The sequence below is a fragment of the Zonotrichia leucophrys genome, chromosome Z (genome assembly GCF_028769735.1).
Source record: "Zonotrichia leucophrys gambelii isolate GWCS_2022_RI chromosome Z, RI_Zleu_2.0, whole genome shotgun sequence".
Lineage (NCBI taxonomy): Eukaryota > Metazoa > Chordata > Aves > Passeriformes > Passerellidae > Zonotrichia > Zonotrichia leucophrys.
This window is the reverse complement of record NC_088200.1, coordinates 49,452,766-49,470,740: the sequence shown is the minus strand read 5'-3', so window position 1 is coordinate 49,470,740 and position 17,975 is coordinate 49,452,766. Positions and strand designations below refer to the sequence as shown.

The 17,975-nt window shown below is 44.4% G+C and overlaps 1 protein-coding gene across 1 annotated transcript; it reads left to right on the top strand.

Annotated features, from left to right (window-relative positions):
* Window positions 1-11,099: 11,099 nt before the first annotated feature.
* Window positions 11,100-14,655, top strand: GAS1 (growth arrest specific 1). Its single transcript, XM_064736019.1, has one exon. It carries the CDS (start codon window positions 11,996-11,998, stop codon window positions 12,971-12,973), a length of 978 nt encoding a protein of 325 aa, XP_064592089.1. The 5' UTR covers window positions 11,100-11,995; the 3' UTR covers window positions 12,974-14,655.
* The last annotated feature ends 3,320 nt before the right edge of the window (window positions 14,656-17,975 follow it).

The following is a 17,975-nucleotide window of genomic DNA, read 5'->3' as shown; positions in this document are numbered from 1 at the left end:
ATAGCAGTATCAGTAAATATGGTCAAGTAGAAGACCTGCTGTTTCTTTTCTAAATGTGAGCAGGGACTGAAAAATAAGAGGGAAAAAGAATGGGCCTGAGTGGGAAAAATACGAGGGGAAAAGATGTAGGCATAGGGAAAGTAAATATAAAGATGTTATCACAAAAACGAAACCATTCCTCAGTGGAACAAAAAATGTTGAAAATATTTAAAGGGCACTAGTTCTAGCCACATGCATATACGATCCTTTGATCTCCCTGTGAGGAAATTCACTGTCTTGCAGTAAGCACCAGATTCTCCACATCAGAACACACTGCTAAACTTTTCAGCGTGCAAGAATTCACTAGAGTTGAGGACAAATAACATGCTGTAATTCACAACCCAAAAAGAGCGACTAGCTAATGATCCCACTTTTCTGTCAAAAAGCCTCCATTCCTAATGCAGTTATATGTGTTAGGTTAAAGTTAGGTTAAAACCAACTATGAAATACAGATATCCCTTGAACAGGGTATTACAAGAAGATTTAAAGCAGGACCAGCTTTGCAATCCCAAAAGAGGTACCATGGGTGTATTGCAAAACCTCAACTCTACAGCATGTCTATAGCATGTTCCCACTGGTATGAAACAAACATAACAAAAGCAAGTCTTCTGTGAACTTAACTCAGACTTTTGCTGGAAGAAAACCAACTTGTACCTTAAGAAAAAGGCAAGCAGGTAATAGGGAATTTTCTCTTTTATGGTTAAATTTAGAGAAGCAAATGCCAAAGTAGAAAGCAAAGACTGGATATAAACCTGTAAGGCTGTTTTCCCCCAAGATGTCTTAATCTAAAAAGTATCTTTTCCACTGTTTCTAATTTTTTATGCAGCTTGTAGCCCATAAGCACAGGTAGAGTATCCAGAATGGGGTAAAGGCTCTGAACGGCAAAAAGAAAGAGGCACTAAACAGATTTGTGGGATGAATGTATGAAACTGATGTTATAACAAAATAAGCAAATTTAAATGCTATTATCTTGATTTTGCAAGAATATTTGCAACGTTGTTATACTAAAACCTAAACCTAGTTTGCTTCAGTGTAGTATTTGAATACACACATTTGACACAAGTAATGAGGCGATGCTACACAAAGAGATGCGGTTTAATGAATTGAAGTGGCATGGGTATCATGCCAATCATTACCCTGGTAATTAATTTTATGAATACACAGGAATTAATACTTTTAGAAAGATACCTGGGTGGGAAAATGAAATACAGCCATGAACAATCATAGCTAAATTTGGTAAATTTATATCAGATATAAGAGATGTTTCCAAACAAAGAAATCTTTTGAGAGAAGGTGATAGAAATCCCTAAACTTATCACCTAAGACATTTAAAAATAGATCAAAATTAACTACTGGAAAATTTAACACAATGTCTAATCTCACACTGACTGCATAATCTTGCAATAGGAATAGAGAATGTTCCAAAGATTTTTTTCCATCTCTAATGTGTAATATCTGTAACTCTCTGGACATGTTTCAGCTATCCAACCATGGATATTGGGTCTGGTTCCAGAAAACAGCATGATACCAGCATACAACTTAGTTCCCAGAGTTTGCGAAGTCTCCAGAGCACCACTGTTGCTAACCATTTTCCTCAAAGTAACAACTTCAGTCTCATCTTCACAGTCACCCTAGAGCTGATCCATCCCTCATGCAGAACTTGGAAAAGACCAGTCACCTCAGCAAGCAGAAAGAGCTCACCTAAAATGCACACACAGAATGATTGCTATTTGTAGGAAGAACACAATACTCATTTGCAACACAACTGCAGACAGCTGGTGGCTCAGTGTATTTTGATACATTAAAAAAAATTTACATATTTTAAACATATTTAATGATTCACCTGAAAACTACAGCTACTATGTTATGTTGTTACTTAGATCTCCCATCTCAATATTTTAATGCCTGTTATTGGCACAATAACAAGTTTATGGCTGATTGTATTTCTCTGTCATATCTAAAGCCCTTAACTCTTGTCAGCTGCAGAAAGGAGATATGTTTTCAAAGCTATCCAAGACTGTGAATAATTATTGTTTGAATGTCAAATAAGAAAAACCGATTTTCAAAGGGTAGGTGCTCAGCATATTCTGAAAATCAGGCTGTCTGGAAATGTTTCAGACTGTGCCTCTAATAAGGAAGTAATTGTATCATTCATCACTTCTGCAAATTAAACTTTTAAGACAAAGACATTTTTCTTTTATCGCAGCATTCAGACACCACAGCTAAGGGTGTGGTAGAGGTATGGAGTAGAATTCAACTGACTGCTTTGACATCTTTTAATTTTAGGTGACGTGTAGGAAGAAAGATACATGTACCTGCATGAATATAGCTGCTCTTCCTGTAATAAAATCTGCCAATTATCCATGCTATTTCCCTCCATATAGAAATCCACCTTAATTAATTCTTCTTCTCTGATATTTCAAGCAAATGGACTTAAGGCAGTGTAGGCTCGTGACTGTATCAAAAGTTACACTAACTATAATTGCCTTTTAAAAGACCTAGTTAAATCAAAGCAAATCCTTGCCTAAGCACACTTAGTTTATTTATTGGGTAACACTGATTTATTTGAATTGGTAATCTGGGTCAGGACTCTGAAATATTTGCATGCCTACTTCATGTTTAGCACACTATTTAGTCTAAATACATTTTGTTTCAGTAGAATGAAAGAATGAAACTCTTCTAAGAAGGTGTAATAAACAAGTCTGACACTCTTTTATAGCAGGTCAACTCAATAAAGACATCACCATTTCTTGATGATATGAAGCCAGCTGTGCTTAAAGAGACCTACTGGAAAACACCCAAAATCAGTTTGATAACTCACAATTTATGTTGAATTAGATTTTTATTGCTTTAATCAAATTGTTTTGAAAGACAATTTTATTTTAATCTCAGCTACTTTTGTGTGTAAACAATGCTGTAGGCAAATATCATCACAGGATACATCAATGATAGCTACTAAATGGAACACACTGATATATTTCTGGATTGATGTTTCACTACAGTCATCTTCAAATTCTAATACAGAAATTGAATTTGGGAGTAGAAGAAGTAGGAGATCAAATTATGCGTTACCTTTCCAGAGTCCATGTTATACTTGTGATGGTACAATCTGAAATGACAAAAAAATGAAACCACTACTCTTATTTTTGTCCATATTGAGTGGAACTCTGCTTACCCACAAAATTACTTATTTCTTTATGCTTCACCTGCAGAAAGATTCAGAATTTCTGATTTCTTACAGGCTGGTATTATACACATTTCAAAGAAGCACACCCAGAAAATGAAACACAAACCTATTAGCTGCTTCTTGGTAGTTGTAAATATTTGAAAAATCTGAAAGTAAAAAGGTTAATAAATCAAAACAATCCAGCAGGCCAAAAATCTAACTGCTTCTGTGTGTATGTATGTTGACATGTCCACCAAAGAACTCCCATAAAACTGTAATGGCTGAAATTGGTTTGACATGGAAGAATAGTAGACTCTTGGTCAGGCATAAGAAATATGATACTGATTTTGTGGATGATTATGATTAGATTTATTGCTAATACAGTATCTTGGTATAGTCAATGAAGTTTACAGTATAACCATGTCTTAAGGATTATAATATAAGCAGATTCAGCTAGAAATGGATGGGTTTGTGGTCTTTGGCCTTTCAGAATATACAATTACAAAGCAACAAAGCACCTATGTAGTTAAGAATTTTATCTCCACATATTGCTAGGTTTCACTCACCCATCCAAAAGTGAGTGTTTCCCTGTCCTCAGGCTAGGATGTACAATGCAGGCGTCCCTGCCAAGGAGGGGATCCACCCAAAAGCTGACTGCAGCCTCGGAAAACCATCTTGCTGGACTCAGCAGCATTTTATACCCTTTTGCAGCCTGGTGTGTAACCAAGTCAACCTTGATCACCACAGCTTCTCCATCTCCGGAATGCATTCATTAAGCGAGCATCCAGACAGCTCGTCCTGAAATTCCTACCCAAAGTTCTCATCTTAGCACAACTCCCATTGAGTGTTCTTATCTAAGGCCAAATCACATTGCCTGTTGGAGACAATCACAAAGGAAGAGGTTGTGTGAGGGGCAGGGAGGGCGAAGGGAAGACCAGACTATCCTGTTGCACATATTGACAGTGTGTATGGCTCATATTTACCTTCACGGAATATGGTTATTTAAACCTCTTCTGGTTTAAATATATGGTTTAAATATATGGTTTAAATATATAACCTATATGGTTATATAAAACTTGTCTCTAACTGGCTTAACAGGTGACCAGGAATCAGTTGGCTTTGCCATTACTTTTGCCTTTCTTAGGACCAAAAAAGGGTTGATGTCCTACTTAGATTTGTTTCAACAGCATGTGTGGTCTAGTTTGCAGTTTAGATTGGAAGAGAGTACAAAAAAGAAGTCCAGCAATACTGTATTGTGCAATACTTCCATGTTTACTTTACTGGATGCACTGGGTAAATCTCTCAATGATACTTACTATTTCATATATAAATCGCAACCCCCAACTTTACAAGGATTCTACTCAATTTTTAAGTAAATATTATAAATATAAAATTCATATTAAAAAAGGATACAGTGGATTAAAAATCTATTTCAGGCAAACTTGTGTATCCTCAGGAGTTGATGGACCTCAAGGCAGGGACTTGGGGGAGCAAAGTCCCTCCCACAGTAAGAGAAGAGCCTGAAAATACATAAGTCTACCTGACTTGATGAAATGCATCCTAAACTCTGGAGAGAATTGACTGATCCAGCTGGCAAGACACTCTCCTTGACATGTGAAAAGTGATATCAGTCAGGCGAAATCCCAGGTGACTGGAAAACAGGGAACATTGCACCCATCTTTCAAAAGGGTGGAAAGAAAGTCTGGAAACTACCAAACTGCCAGCCACCCCTCTGTGCCTGGGGAGACCATAGGACAGTTCCTCCTAGACACTGTGTTTTAGCAGGTGATTCAAGACAGCCAACACAGCTTTACCAAGGGCAAGATCTCTCTGACCAACCCAGTGGCCTTCTGTGATGAAGTGACTACATCAGAGAACAAAGGAAGGGCCACAGATGTCACTTATATGTCATCTATATGTCTTTCTGTAAGACGTGTGCTATAGTCCACCTTATTCTTCTCTCTAAACTGGAGAGAGAAGGATTTGATGGGTCATCTATATTGTGGATAAGGACTTGGCTGGATGGTTGCATCCAGAGGGTAGTGGTCAATGTCTCAATGGACATCAGTGACAAGTGGCTTACTTAGGGGACCATATTGGTACCAGGATTGCTTAATATCAGTGACATGGACAAAGGGATCCAGTGCACCCTCAGCAAGCCTGCAGGTAACACCAAGCTGAGTGGTGCTGTTGACACACCTGAAGGACAAGATGCCATCTGGAGGGACCCGACAAGATCTAGTGGGGCTGTGCTCAGCAAGACCAAGGGTAAGGTGCTGCACCTGGGGCAGGGCAACCCTTGATATCAACACAGGTTTGAGGACGGACAGATGGAGAGCAACCCTGATGGGAAGGACTAATGGGTACTGCTGGATGGCAGGTGGACATGAACCAATTGTTAGAGCCTAACAACACCAAGGTAGTGTGTTCAATTCCTTTTTGTGCTAACAACAACAAGGTAGTGGGCTCAATCCTTCTATGGGCCATCCATTTAGAAGCTGGACCCAGTGATCCTTGTGGGTCCATTCCAACTCAGGATATTCTGTGATTGTGTGACTGTAAATGTGCATTTGCACCCTACCTGGAGTGCTGTGTTTAGCTCTGGGTCCTCAGCACAGGAGATACGTGGGTCTGATGGAGCAGGACGAGAGGGAAGCCACTGAAATGATCAGAGGACTGAAGCATGTTTCCTGTGAAGACAGACTAAAACACCTGGGGCTGTTCAGGCTGGAGAAGACTTCAAGGAGACCTTATTGTGGTCTTACAGTGCCTAAAAGGGGGTCACAAGAAACATGGGGACAAAACTGTTAGTAGGGCCTGTTGCAAAAGGACAAGGGTAATGGTTTTGAACTAAAAGACGGTAGATTCAGACTAGAGATAAGGAAGAAATTTGTTATGATGAGGGTGATAAAACAATTGAAGAGGTCGCTCAGAGAGGTGGTGGATGCCCCATCCCTGAAAACAGTCAAGGTCAGGTTAGATGAGGGTTTGAGGAACCTGATACACTTGAAGATGTCTCTGCTCATTGGAGGGTCTTTGAAACTAGATCATGTTCTATCATAAAATGCTTTGAGTGGGAAAGAACCTTAAAGATCATCTCTAGTTCTAAACCCCCTGTCATGGGCATGTCTTGGTATAGCTCAGTATGTGATGGGGCCTGTGATGCAGGTGCAGAAATCAGGTGGAAGTGTTGTGGTTTGTGTTGTCATGACATGAGGGGGCAGAGGGGAATGTGGGATGAGGTGTAGTCTCCACAGTCTTGTTCTTCAGCCTGATACCCAGAAGCGTTTTGTAGAAACCAAGTACACTGCCTACAAAACGTGCCCACACTGCCCATACAAAATGCCCACACAGGCTTGACCACAGTCCCATCCACAGCAATTCACACAGCAGTGGTTATAAAATTTACCCCAATTTTGCTCCTAATCAGGGGATGAGAATTCAGTGTGAAATTGCAGGAACAGTTTGATAGATTTGTTCTCCCCAGAAGGGATGCCTTTTGGTAAGCCCTATGTCCTCAGATATGTTGAGTGCTGATGATGATAATTAAGATTGTGATTGCAATTACACTGTTACTGCTATATAAAGCTATATACAGCTACTCTGCAGCTAATACACTGTCACCAGCAATCCAAAAGAACCGTTTATGTTGCACTCAATGAGCTGCGCTATTTGTGAATCTGACTGGCTCTTTTGATTGCAACCAAACCTACAGTTCATGGACTGTTTGTGCATCTGGTGTGGGACCTGTAGTTATGACTTTGCAACATGAGGGACACCTTTATGTCATCACCAAAGATGACCTTTAAAGCTCCCTTCCAACCCAAACCATTCTATGATTCTGTGTATGCAGCTGACCATTACAGCACATTTGCAGGACCCATAACATTGTAATGTTCATGAGACTTAACATTGGCAAAGACAACCTCAAAAATGCATAGCAAAAAGAACAATGTCTAGCTGCACCTAAGCATGAAGTGCAGTAGTGTCAGCAGCTATGTGCTGCAAATCAAAACTGTTGATCAACACAATTACTTACTGTCCTCCCTGTTCATTATTTTTCTTTCTGACTAAATCAAGAAGAGAAGGCATGGTCACACTGGGAAGTCATACCCATTCTAGTAAAGAAGAAATTACTATTTTGGGGAGAATTCCACCTAGTTTAGGTGGCTAACTTAAGACATGAAAGTCCCAAGCATTCCTGCAGAGACAATAAAAAGATAAACTACTCCAGATGTGGAGAACAAACTTAATTTAAACGCCTTCACTCTCTCTTCTCTATTGAAACAGACACCACTTGAATGCATTATATTCATTCCCCTGCCCCTAGTTTGTGCTGGGAATCTGGTAAGTCACAAAGTTATTCTTTTGTAACTTTAGAATGCGGACATTATTTATGGGTCTCTGAAGGTACACCAAATCCAAGAACTCTGCTGTATGCACATGTCCATATTCAGTCATCTGCACAGGCTACTGTGAGTGACACCTTACTGGGCCATTTCTACAGGATGAGTGTTGGTCTAAGAAGCAGGACTTACTCTGCCTACCATAATACCAAGGTTCTGACAACTACTGACAGAGTTTCTGCCTTTCACTGACAGGTGAAGTCTACTATTACAAGAGAATTAAGTCCCTTCTCCGAGAAGAAAAATGGCTCTCTGAGTATCCCTATCAGGGACATATTTAAGATATTACCAGATGCACATACTGAAATTGTATCAGCAAATTAATTCCCAGGACACCTGCCACAAATTTTTAATAGCAGTTGTAAATCTCCAAAATGAAAAAAAAAATCAATATAAGCCAATAAAAATGTGCTTAAAAATAATTTGAAAGGAATTAACCACATATACTGGCCATGTATTTTCATTTTATTTTCATTGAATGTGAACTTTTAAATTTTAAGGTCACCTGGCATGGTGTCTACTTGCTTTTCTTGTTTTCTAAATACTCTTGACATAAAATAGGTCAAAGAAAGAACTAAAGAAAACTAAAGATTTGGAAAGGAGATCCATTAGGAAAAGGTGTGAAATAAAAAAAGCTGTGAAATAAAAAAAGGGGAAAAGACATCAGTATTAGACAAAAAGGTGTCCAGGAGTCTTTCCAATACATCCAGATCATACACATTGGCTTTTCTGGTTGCCAAAATGACCCCTAGTGCTGGATGACAGTTACTCTATAGTAATTTGGTGTGCTGGTATGAAGGACTAAATCAATTGCTGAGACTGGAAAGGATGGCATAGAAAAACCTAGCAAATATGGGAATTAAAAAAAGTTACCAGGTCTTACTCTGCTGTCAAGTTGTGGAATGTATTGTCCAATTTCGTGCTTTGTGAAACAGAGGAAGAACTGCCTTCCACATTACTTCTATAGCTGCTCTGAAAACTGAAAAGCTGAATTTGACAATATCACTCTGGCTGTTAAAAAATCTGGATCAAAGTGGGGTCAGGGAATTATTTCCCTAGGTTTAGCTCCATACAAGAAAAGATTTCCTTCCTCCAACAGGGCACTGTGAACACCTAAGTCCTCACCCAAACTTGTGGTTACAAACACAGGCAGAATTCAAATCCTTATTAAATAAAGACAGGACAGAAAAATGCTTTAAATCATTTTAAGAAGTTAGTTTATTGACAATATGTAATCCTGAATACAGATAATTATATTCTAGACAGGTAAAAGGTGTGGTAATTATAGAACTCACCTACTTTCCGTTAAAATTTTTGCCAGTTGTACGACACCAAATGTAATTCCAAACTTCCAAGTCAACATTTCCATTACTATTATCACTGTATAAAATATTAATTTCTTTAACTAGAAAGTGTTTGTGGCAATTTCTGCCCATGAATAATGCGATGTTTCACGCCACAGGGCAGCCGGTCAGCACAGGTGGGACCAGGCGCTGCCCCAGGCGCTCCGCAGCGGCCTCCTCGCCGCGGCCCCGCCACGACGCCAGGCCGGCAGCGCAGGCTCCTCTGCTCCCCCTCCTGGGAGGCCGCAGCTCAGCCGCTGCCTCTCTGGCAGAGCAAACAGCCCGCTTTTTGCTCCAGAAATGAGGTACGGCCGAGCTGGATGGATTGTGCAAATGAAGGCAGGAGCTGGGAGGGGGAAGAGCTCATCATCCAGCCGCCTGCAGAAGGCAGCCCCACTGGGATTCCTCTCTCCCGTGCTGAGGAAGCTCAGGAGGCCCCAGGCCACGACCCTGCTCCATTGCAACCCCCTCTCTCAGACTCTCTCATGTCTGGAACATCCCGACATCCAGACCCTCTTCCCTCCAGTGGCACCGTGGGGCATTTTCCCTAGGAACCAGTCAGTGCAGCAGTACCTTGCAATGTCATTTCCAACTGAGACACCCAAAACTAGCTGATTTCCACCAATAACAGTGGTGTGATCAGATAATAGGGCAACAAAGCAACGCATGAACAATCCCAGTGTAGATAGCAATTTACATTTACTACAACCTGCATGAATGGCATCTGGCATTTTTAATACCACTATTCAACAAGAATTAAAAGAAACAGCTCTAAACTAGGTGGATGGAGGCAGGGTTTCTAAACACAGCTTTTTCAGATCTAAAAACACATTTTTTATAAAAGAACAGGCAAAACTATACTGAAGGAGAAACACAAGCAGCTTGTAAAACTGATGACAATGGAGCAAGCCCTTATGAATGCTTCTCAACCCATCAATCATACTGACTCCCAGCCACACCACACCACCATTCCACAGTCTACGCACTTTGAGACCGGCATGATTTCACACCACATGGGATTCCAAGATCCCCGAGTTTCTGGAAAATAGATTTTGTCCCAGTTTTTGTGACAGATGGAGTTGATAGTCTCAGGATGAAAAAAGCGCCAGTTTTGACAGGCAGCAGATACCGACGCCCCTTGTGGTTGGAGACGATGTTGCTCTGGAATTAAGGTAGCACGGAAACGAAAGGCAGTGGGTAAATGCACGACTACTTTGTTATGCTCCTCTCCTAGTGCCTTAATATTTTTGTTTCTACTTCCTTATAAATTGAAAGTGTAATAAGAAGGCAGGACTTCAGCAGGGCATTTCGCTTTCAGTTAAAACTAATAAAAGATTTTTTGAGACTTTTTGCTAGTTGGCAGATCAAGTATCAAAGAATTACACTGGGATCTACTGTAGTTCTGCCAACAGGCACCCTCGTAAGTCTGTGTCTTAAAACCTGCTCAAAAATCTCAGGCGAGAAGCTGAGCTGAATGACTTTAAAATCGGGGGGTATGTGGCAAGTGGTAAGTTGTAATACTGAAACTACGGCAAAGGAGTACTTACATGGTCGCACTACATCACTAGTGGTTAGCTTTGCTCTCCCGGAGTACTAGCACACTGAAACCAGGACCTCTGTTTCTACTTCAGCAAGAACAAAGTCGGTCCCACTTTGAGCCTAATCCTCTCTGCCGTTCTGGCAGCGGCTCTGCCCCCACTTGAACCACCGGCAAGTTTGGGTACACGCGTTACCCGAGCTGGAGAAGTTGGTTTTCCCTTCCTTGAGGTAGGGAGCAGAACCCGTGAGAGTGCCATGCCCGCGACACGGGCGCGGAAGAGAGCGCAGCCCCGCCGCCCGGCCCCGGCGGTGCTGCCGAGCCCCCGCCGCCGAGAGCCTCTTGCCCGGCGGCCGCGCCGCCTTAACGGGAGGAGGGGCTCCTCGGGGGGCTGTCACTCTCCTTAAGCCTTTCCTTTCAAGCTTTGAATGTGAGCTGCCCTCCAGCCCCCCTCTCTCTTCCCTCCCTCCAGCACATCGTAAAGAGAAGGAGGGAAAAAAAAAAAAAAAAAAGGTTTCAACAACAGGCTGGGCCAATGGCAAGTGGCGAGGCAGGGAAAGGGGGCCGAGCGAAGGGAGAAAAAGTGGAGAAAGGGAGAAAGAGAGAGAGAAAGCGCAGGCTGGGGGGGTTGTGTAAAAGAAGAAGCGTTGCTAATTTTTTTTGTTTGTTTGCTTTTCCATGCATGCATAATGAAGCCTAATCAGAGCACGTTGCTGCTGCTTGGAGGGCACTTTTGTATTTAAAGCCTTGCAAAGAAAAAAAGATCCACAGACGGATCCACAGAGCAGCTTGCAGGGCTTGTTGACAACAGAAGCAGCATCAGTCGCCCGGAGAGAAAGAGACCGCGAAGGCTGACTCTTCTCCTTTCCCAGTGCTCTCGTCTTGGTAGCGAGGAAAGACATTTCTTCTCCGCGCTACCCGAAAGTGTGATCCGAACCGAGAGGGACTGAGCGGAGCCGGGACTGTGAATGGGATCGGAGCGGCTGGCATGTGCGGAGATGCTGCGAGCGGAGAGTTAAAAGCTCCCAAGGAGCAGCAGCAGCAGCAGCAGCTGGGCATTTATTTTGTGGGGGAAAAAAATAAAAAAGAGAGAGACGGAACTGCATGAAGAGCAGTACAGCACCATGAGCTCTCCTGGCGCAGCTTGCGATTCCCCGAGCGCACTGCGGATCCGCTGTCGTCCGAGCCCCGGTTTGCACTGACTCCCTGCGCCTCCCCGGGCGCCTTCGCCGCCGCCTCGCGGAGCCCGGAGCAGCGGGTGGGGGACACGGGAAGGCCCCCGGGCGCCTGCTTCGTACCGCCGTCCCGCCGGCTTCAGCTCCCGGGGGCTAGAGAGCCCCGGGCCCGGCGCGCATGGATTGATGCGAGGAGACCTCATGCACACGGCCGGCGGGAGTTTTGGAAACTTTTCCACGGGCGGCAGCTCCTTCTCCTCCTCCTCCTTCTCGTCTACCAGCGCCTCTTCCCAGCTCGCCCGCGGCTGCAGCCAATCCCCCTGTCCGCGATGGTGGTCCGCTCGCCCGCTCGGCACGGAGGCGGCGGCCGGCGCTGGCCGCGGGCGGCCGCCTGGCTGTGGCTGGCGGCGGCGCTGGGCGCCGTGTGGCCGCCTCGGGGCTCGCTGGTGCAGGGCCGGCGGCTGATCTGCTGGCAGGCGGTGCTGCAGTGTCAGGGGGAGCCCGAGTGCAGCTACGCGTACAACCAGTACGCCGAGGCGTGCGCCCCGGTGCTCCTGCAGCAGCAGCCGCCGCCGGCGGGCGGAGGGGACGGCCCGGCGGGCGCAGCAGGCGCGGCCGCCTCGTCCAGGCGGCGGTGCCCCAGCCACTGCATCGCGGCGCTCATCCAGCTCAACCACACCCGGCGTGGCCCGGCGCTGGAGGACTGCGACTGCGCGCAGGACGAGAACTGCCGCGCCACCAAGCGCGCCATCGAGCCCTGCCTGCCCCGCACCAGCAGCCCCACGGGCGGCGGCCCCGGCGGCGGCGGCCCCGGCGGCCCCGGCGTCATGGGCTGCACGGAGGCGCGGCGGCGCTGCGACTGGGACAGCCGCTGCAGCCTGGCGCTGAACCGCTACATGACCTACTGCGGGAAGCTGTTCAACGGGCTGCGCTGCACGCCTGAGTGCCGCGCCGTCATCGAGGACATGCTGGCCGTGCCCAAGGCCGTGCTGCTCAACGACTGCGTCTGCGACGGCCTGGAGCGGCCCATCTGCGAGTCGGTCAAGGAGAACATGGCCCGCCTCTGCTTCGGCGCCGACATGGGCGGCAACGGCGCGGGCAGCAGCGGCGGCTCGGACGGCGGCCTGGAGGAGTACTACGACGAGGACTACGAGGAGGAGCCGAGCCAGAAGGGGAGGGACGACGCGGAGGACAATGCGGGCGCCGAGCCCGGCTTCCCCGTGCAGGCAGATAACGCTGGCCGGCCCGCCGGGGCGGCTGGGGCGCTGCTCGCCTCCATCTTGGTGCCGCTGCTGCCGCGGCTCTAGCATCCCTCCCTTCCCGCACCCCTTCTGCCTGCCTGCTTCCCATCGCTGCCTCCCTCCATCCTGCCTCCCTCCGCACCCCCATCCCCTTCGCCGGGCCGGGCCGGGCCAGGCCCGCCGCGCCGAGCCGCCGCGGGCCTCTAGTCGAGCCCTCCCGCGGCGGCCGGGGATCCGGCCGGCGGGGCCCCTCGGCGCGGAGCGGCTTTAGATGCTCTGGCCGCGGAATCCCCGACCCATCGGCCCGGCGCCCCGTCCCCTCGCGTCTCCCCCTCTGCCTCCGCTGCTGCGAGCAGCCCCCAGCCCACCCCTTTCCCCGGCCCAACGCTGCGAGCCGGCCGCTGGAGCGGTGGCTGGAGCGCAGGGGCCGCTCGTGTTTCGGGTGTTGGTCTCGAGTGTGCACTATGCAATTGCTGCCACCCTGCCTTCGTGTTACTAGCGAGCGGAGCGGCTGACAGAGACTGCGGGCGAGGCCGCTAGCCGCCCCCCGGAACAACCCGGGAGTTGTGGCATGCTGGTACTGGAGGTCTTTCAAGAGTTTTGACATGAAGGTTAGTAAGAGGTGAGCAACCCAAACTTGCTGCCAAAGCGTTGCCGTACTAGTTAGTCAGCAACTTGATTATCATTAGCCGCATCTCGCTCTTCCTGATGCAGTTGTGCCCGAAAGGGGCTTATGCCTCATCTGCCATTAAATTTAGGGAAATAGCAGACTGAATAAATTTGGTGGTTTACAGCACTCCCTCTTGCACACACAAATTCCCTATAACAAAAGCGTGCCAGCAGCCGTCTCTTCCTCTGTAACCTAGCGACAATTAAAAAAAAAATTGTTTCGGAGTTGTTGGCTATACTGAACAATGCAACTTTTGTTTTAAAAGAGCTCTGCACTGCCATCTTTAAAAGACACTTTTAAACTCGAGAACATGTATGTACAAATATCCTGAAAAGTTTTATTGCCTCATCATATCAGGGTGCTGACCTCTGGTAAATCTTATATTAAAAAAAAGTATTTAAAACTGGGATTTGTTACCAGTCGCTCTTCATTGTATATAGAATTTTATAAATTGTATGCTTTGGGGATAATTTATTTAAAAAAATAATAAAAAGTTTTAATTCCACGTCCTATTTGCCAGGTAGCTGCATTTGCTATTCGTTTCTGGAAAGGTACAGATTTCACTTTATGTTTAAAGGGATACCAGCAACAGTGATTAAGTGAAGTATTCTCTAGAACGTGAAATGTACAGTGTATTTTACAGATTGAAAGTTAACTTTCTTATTTGGAGAGACTTTATGAACGTTTTAGAATTGTATAAACGCCTATTTCTGAGCTGCCTTAAACCTTGTATTTTTTATAGAAGGCATAAAAAAGGCCTGTCTTTTAAATATGTATGGCTTTTTTGTATTTTCTAAACGTGTAAATTAGTAAAGAAAGAGCTTTAAATAATGGATGCAGTGAAATTCAGTGAAATTGTTTTCCAGGGACACTTGAACTCTCAGCACCCGAAATGTGGGGGTGGGGGAAGAGAGGCGGGGATCAAACCACAGAAAAACAAACCAAAAAACAGTAAAAAAAAAAAAAAAAATCTGTGTCTGCCTGTAATACTTCACATAGATGTAAATTACTGCTATTCTTACTTTAATGGATAATTACATGCAAGAAGTAAATACAGCTTTGAAAGTACTTCTTTAAATGAGTGGTTGATTTTATAATGCGTTGGCATGGTAACTTGCCAGTGCCAGAAGAGTGCAAAGCAATTCAAGGACGCTGCTCCTGTATATGTACGTGTAGAATTACTTGTGCACCGCGCTTCCTCCGTGCAGGCACGCCGCTCTGGCTGGCGCTTGTGGAAGTGCTGCTGGGCGTGCAAACAGGCGCTGGGAAATGCATCACACGGAGGCGGCAAGCGCTTGGGACGAGGCGACGCTTCGCGCTTGGGGCAGGGGCGCACGCATCAAGGCAGCTGCAACAAAACGCGAAGTTTGCTATTCAGCCTGCCTTCTCCCACAACGAAGAATGCAAAAGTAAACACGCTGAAGGGATCAGCAATTACTAGATCTTGTAATACTGTGCTTAGGCGATGCTTTGCATCGTGCTGAAGCCTGGTTTGCTGCCAGAGCTACTGATCTACACTCAAACGCCCTTAGATAAATAATTACACTCTTAAGCTGTGTCGAGTGCTGATACACTTGACCTTGTAAATAGAAATGTTTGCAGTAGGAATAAACTCCAGCACTGGAAAATCTTTTAAACATTAACACAAAAGAGAGAGCTCAGTCCTCTAGGGATTTGAGTTTGGACTGCGTCAAGCTAGGCACTCACAAAAAAAAAAAAAAAAAAAAAAAAAAAAAAAAAAGGAAAGTTTATTTATCTTCTATTCATGGTGTTTATTTAAAGCTTTTCATTTTAAAGGCTATAATTGGAAGGCAAGTCAGAAGTTTAAAGTCTACCACAAATAAACTTTGACTGAGGAGGCGACAGATTAGCAAGATAGTGTCTTTTTCATCTTACCAGATCTTGACAGAGCACAAATCCACATCTGTCTGTTGTATAAATCAACAAAATTAGAAATCCCTGCTTCTGGGTTAGTTATTTCAATGGAGGATTATTTTATTATTTATTTAGGGTGTGAATTTGATTACGTTGCCCAGCAATTAATGCACATACGTGCACACGCACACACTTAAGCCAACCCCAAATAGTTGTGATGCCAAACAAGTGTATGACTGTGGTGTGCGGCTATGATCTGAAGTTTGTTTTTAAAGTCATCTGAACGGTTGAGTAAGCTTATTGTTAAAACAAAGCTGGAAACTGTTTCTTCGGGAGGAGGACAGAGTAGTTGGGTGAGACTTGTAAATAGAGTCAGCTTTCTTTACAAAGTGCTGAGTTCACAATGGGGTAAGGATGATCTTAAATACTTCTTGCATACATGACCAGAAGCATGCTTTTAGTTTGTCAACAGTTAGCACCCACAACGACTATTTAACTAGTTGTTGATGAAAAATTAAGTCCCAGCTAAAAGCCTTTATTTTTCTTCATTTAGGAGTAAAGACATTAGCACTAGAAAAGGACTGATAATTAACTGCTGCAATAAACTCAAGACTTAATTTTACAGGCTTCTGTCAAAAGCATCTGCCTGAAATAAATCAACACCAAGCACCACTAGGCAGGGAGGACTCATCTGTATGCTTCCTTCTCCAGAAAAAGTGGATTGTTTTAATTTAAGTTATTGTGCAATAAATACAGCTGAACTGATTCTTCCTATGAGCTCCTCTCCATAAGGAGGTAGCTCTGGGTTTTGTTGTATAGTCAGTCAGCACTATTTCCAGGATGAATGGCTGCCTGTGTTGGTGTTTGTCCCAGCCAAATAAGCCTGTGCAGATGTTGATGTCCATCAAATCCGTATTTCTTTTGCTTGATTTCCAGACAAATGGAAACCTTGAAATGTCAAGTGATGTAGCCAGAACAGATTTAAGCAAGGGAAAGACTTCACCTTTCCTGACAGAGGGAGATTTTTCACAGGAAAGCAAGTTCTCTCATTTGTCTGGCTATTTGGCAGTGCTCTCTGCTGAAGTCCTGTCCAGGCTATCTCTTCCAGGGGGAGAAGGAACTCTGCATCATTTCATGTAAAATAATCCAGTAGTTTCTGATCCCTTTTCATTCCCAGTTACCAGGTTTGAATTCTTGGTGACAGTTTATTTGTCTTTGGAGGCACTTCAGTGACAAATGTTTAAGGGAGTGTGGGACAATGGTGGAGAACAAGGAGGCAGTTCATTGAACTGACAGTGACCATACAGTAAATAGAGGGAGATTCAAGCTTCACTGATCACCCAAGCGCACAGCAAATCTTTTGTATGCAATCACAATGGACATAACATAAGGTCTCTGTTTATTTTCAACTATGTACACCAATGTATACAGACAGGCATACATAACTTTAAAATTGTTATGAAATAAAACCTTACAATGACCATAAGCAAAGCTCTGGTTTGGCCAAGTCTTTTCATGGTCTCATTGGAAAGCATGATGGATTTTACTTAGAATCTTCACTCCTCCTAAAAGCTGTTGGTCTACCAGATGTCTCACTGCAGACACACCTCTATAGTGCATATCTTAGATGCGGCTGCAAAGATGGCTGCAGACAGCTTTACAGGTAGGGAACAGGACATTCCATGTCAATGTGATGCAAAACTAGTACTTGGGTTTTGGTTTGTTTTTTTTTTTTTTTATTTTTGAGTGCACTGGAGTTTGAGAGGTACTCCAGAAGAGCCAAAGTGCACTTATAATAAGTAGTGAGACAAAAAATCATCACCATTTGAGTAATGGAAAATGCTGCTTCAGTGACTGAGTTGCAGAGTCTTCAAATGTCATCAAAAAGAATTTAGACCTTCAATTGATTTTGTTCCTGCAGTAATAACTTCACACACTTCCACACTGCCTGTGGTAACACACCCATTGCAAGTCCTAGGGAAAGTAGGTAGTTGTGCCACAGAAAACATTTCAAATGGGAAGAGCAATGATTTCATGTCTGTGATACAGATTTGTAAGCAGTGAAGTTGAAAGTTACTGTATTTTACTTGAGGCATTGGCTGTGCTAGACAGTTGAAAAGGCTGACATTGACTGTCTGAATGACATAAGTAATGTGCTATTAGCATAAATACTTTCTAAGACATCCATTTAATCAATTTCTTAAATAACAGAATGATCTACTACAAAATAGTGGACTGTATACACTATATTTTGGCACAAAGATGGTCATTCTCCCACTAGTAACCAGGGGCTCTAAATAAATGATTTCAACAATGTTTTATTAAAGGAGGACAAGAGCCCTCGAGCTGCATTAATCGGGGAGAAGTCGAGTGGCACTTTTGTTATGGAAATGTTAAACACATAATAGTTCAGGCAAACAATGTGGAGCCACTTCATTCTCTCAGCCATGCTGACACCTCTTAAAGAGGAACTGCAGGGAAGGATGTGGGAAAGATTCGCTTTCTGAGGAAGCTTTCAGCTAA

What these genes read in the sequence shown, in the direction of transcription:
- GAS1 (XM_064736019.1), top strand. Translation starts at nt 11,996, where the DNA reads ATGGTGGTCCGCTCGCCCGCTCGGCACGGAGGCGGCGGCCGGCGCTGG.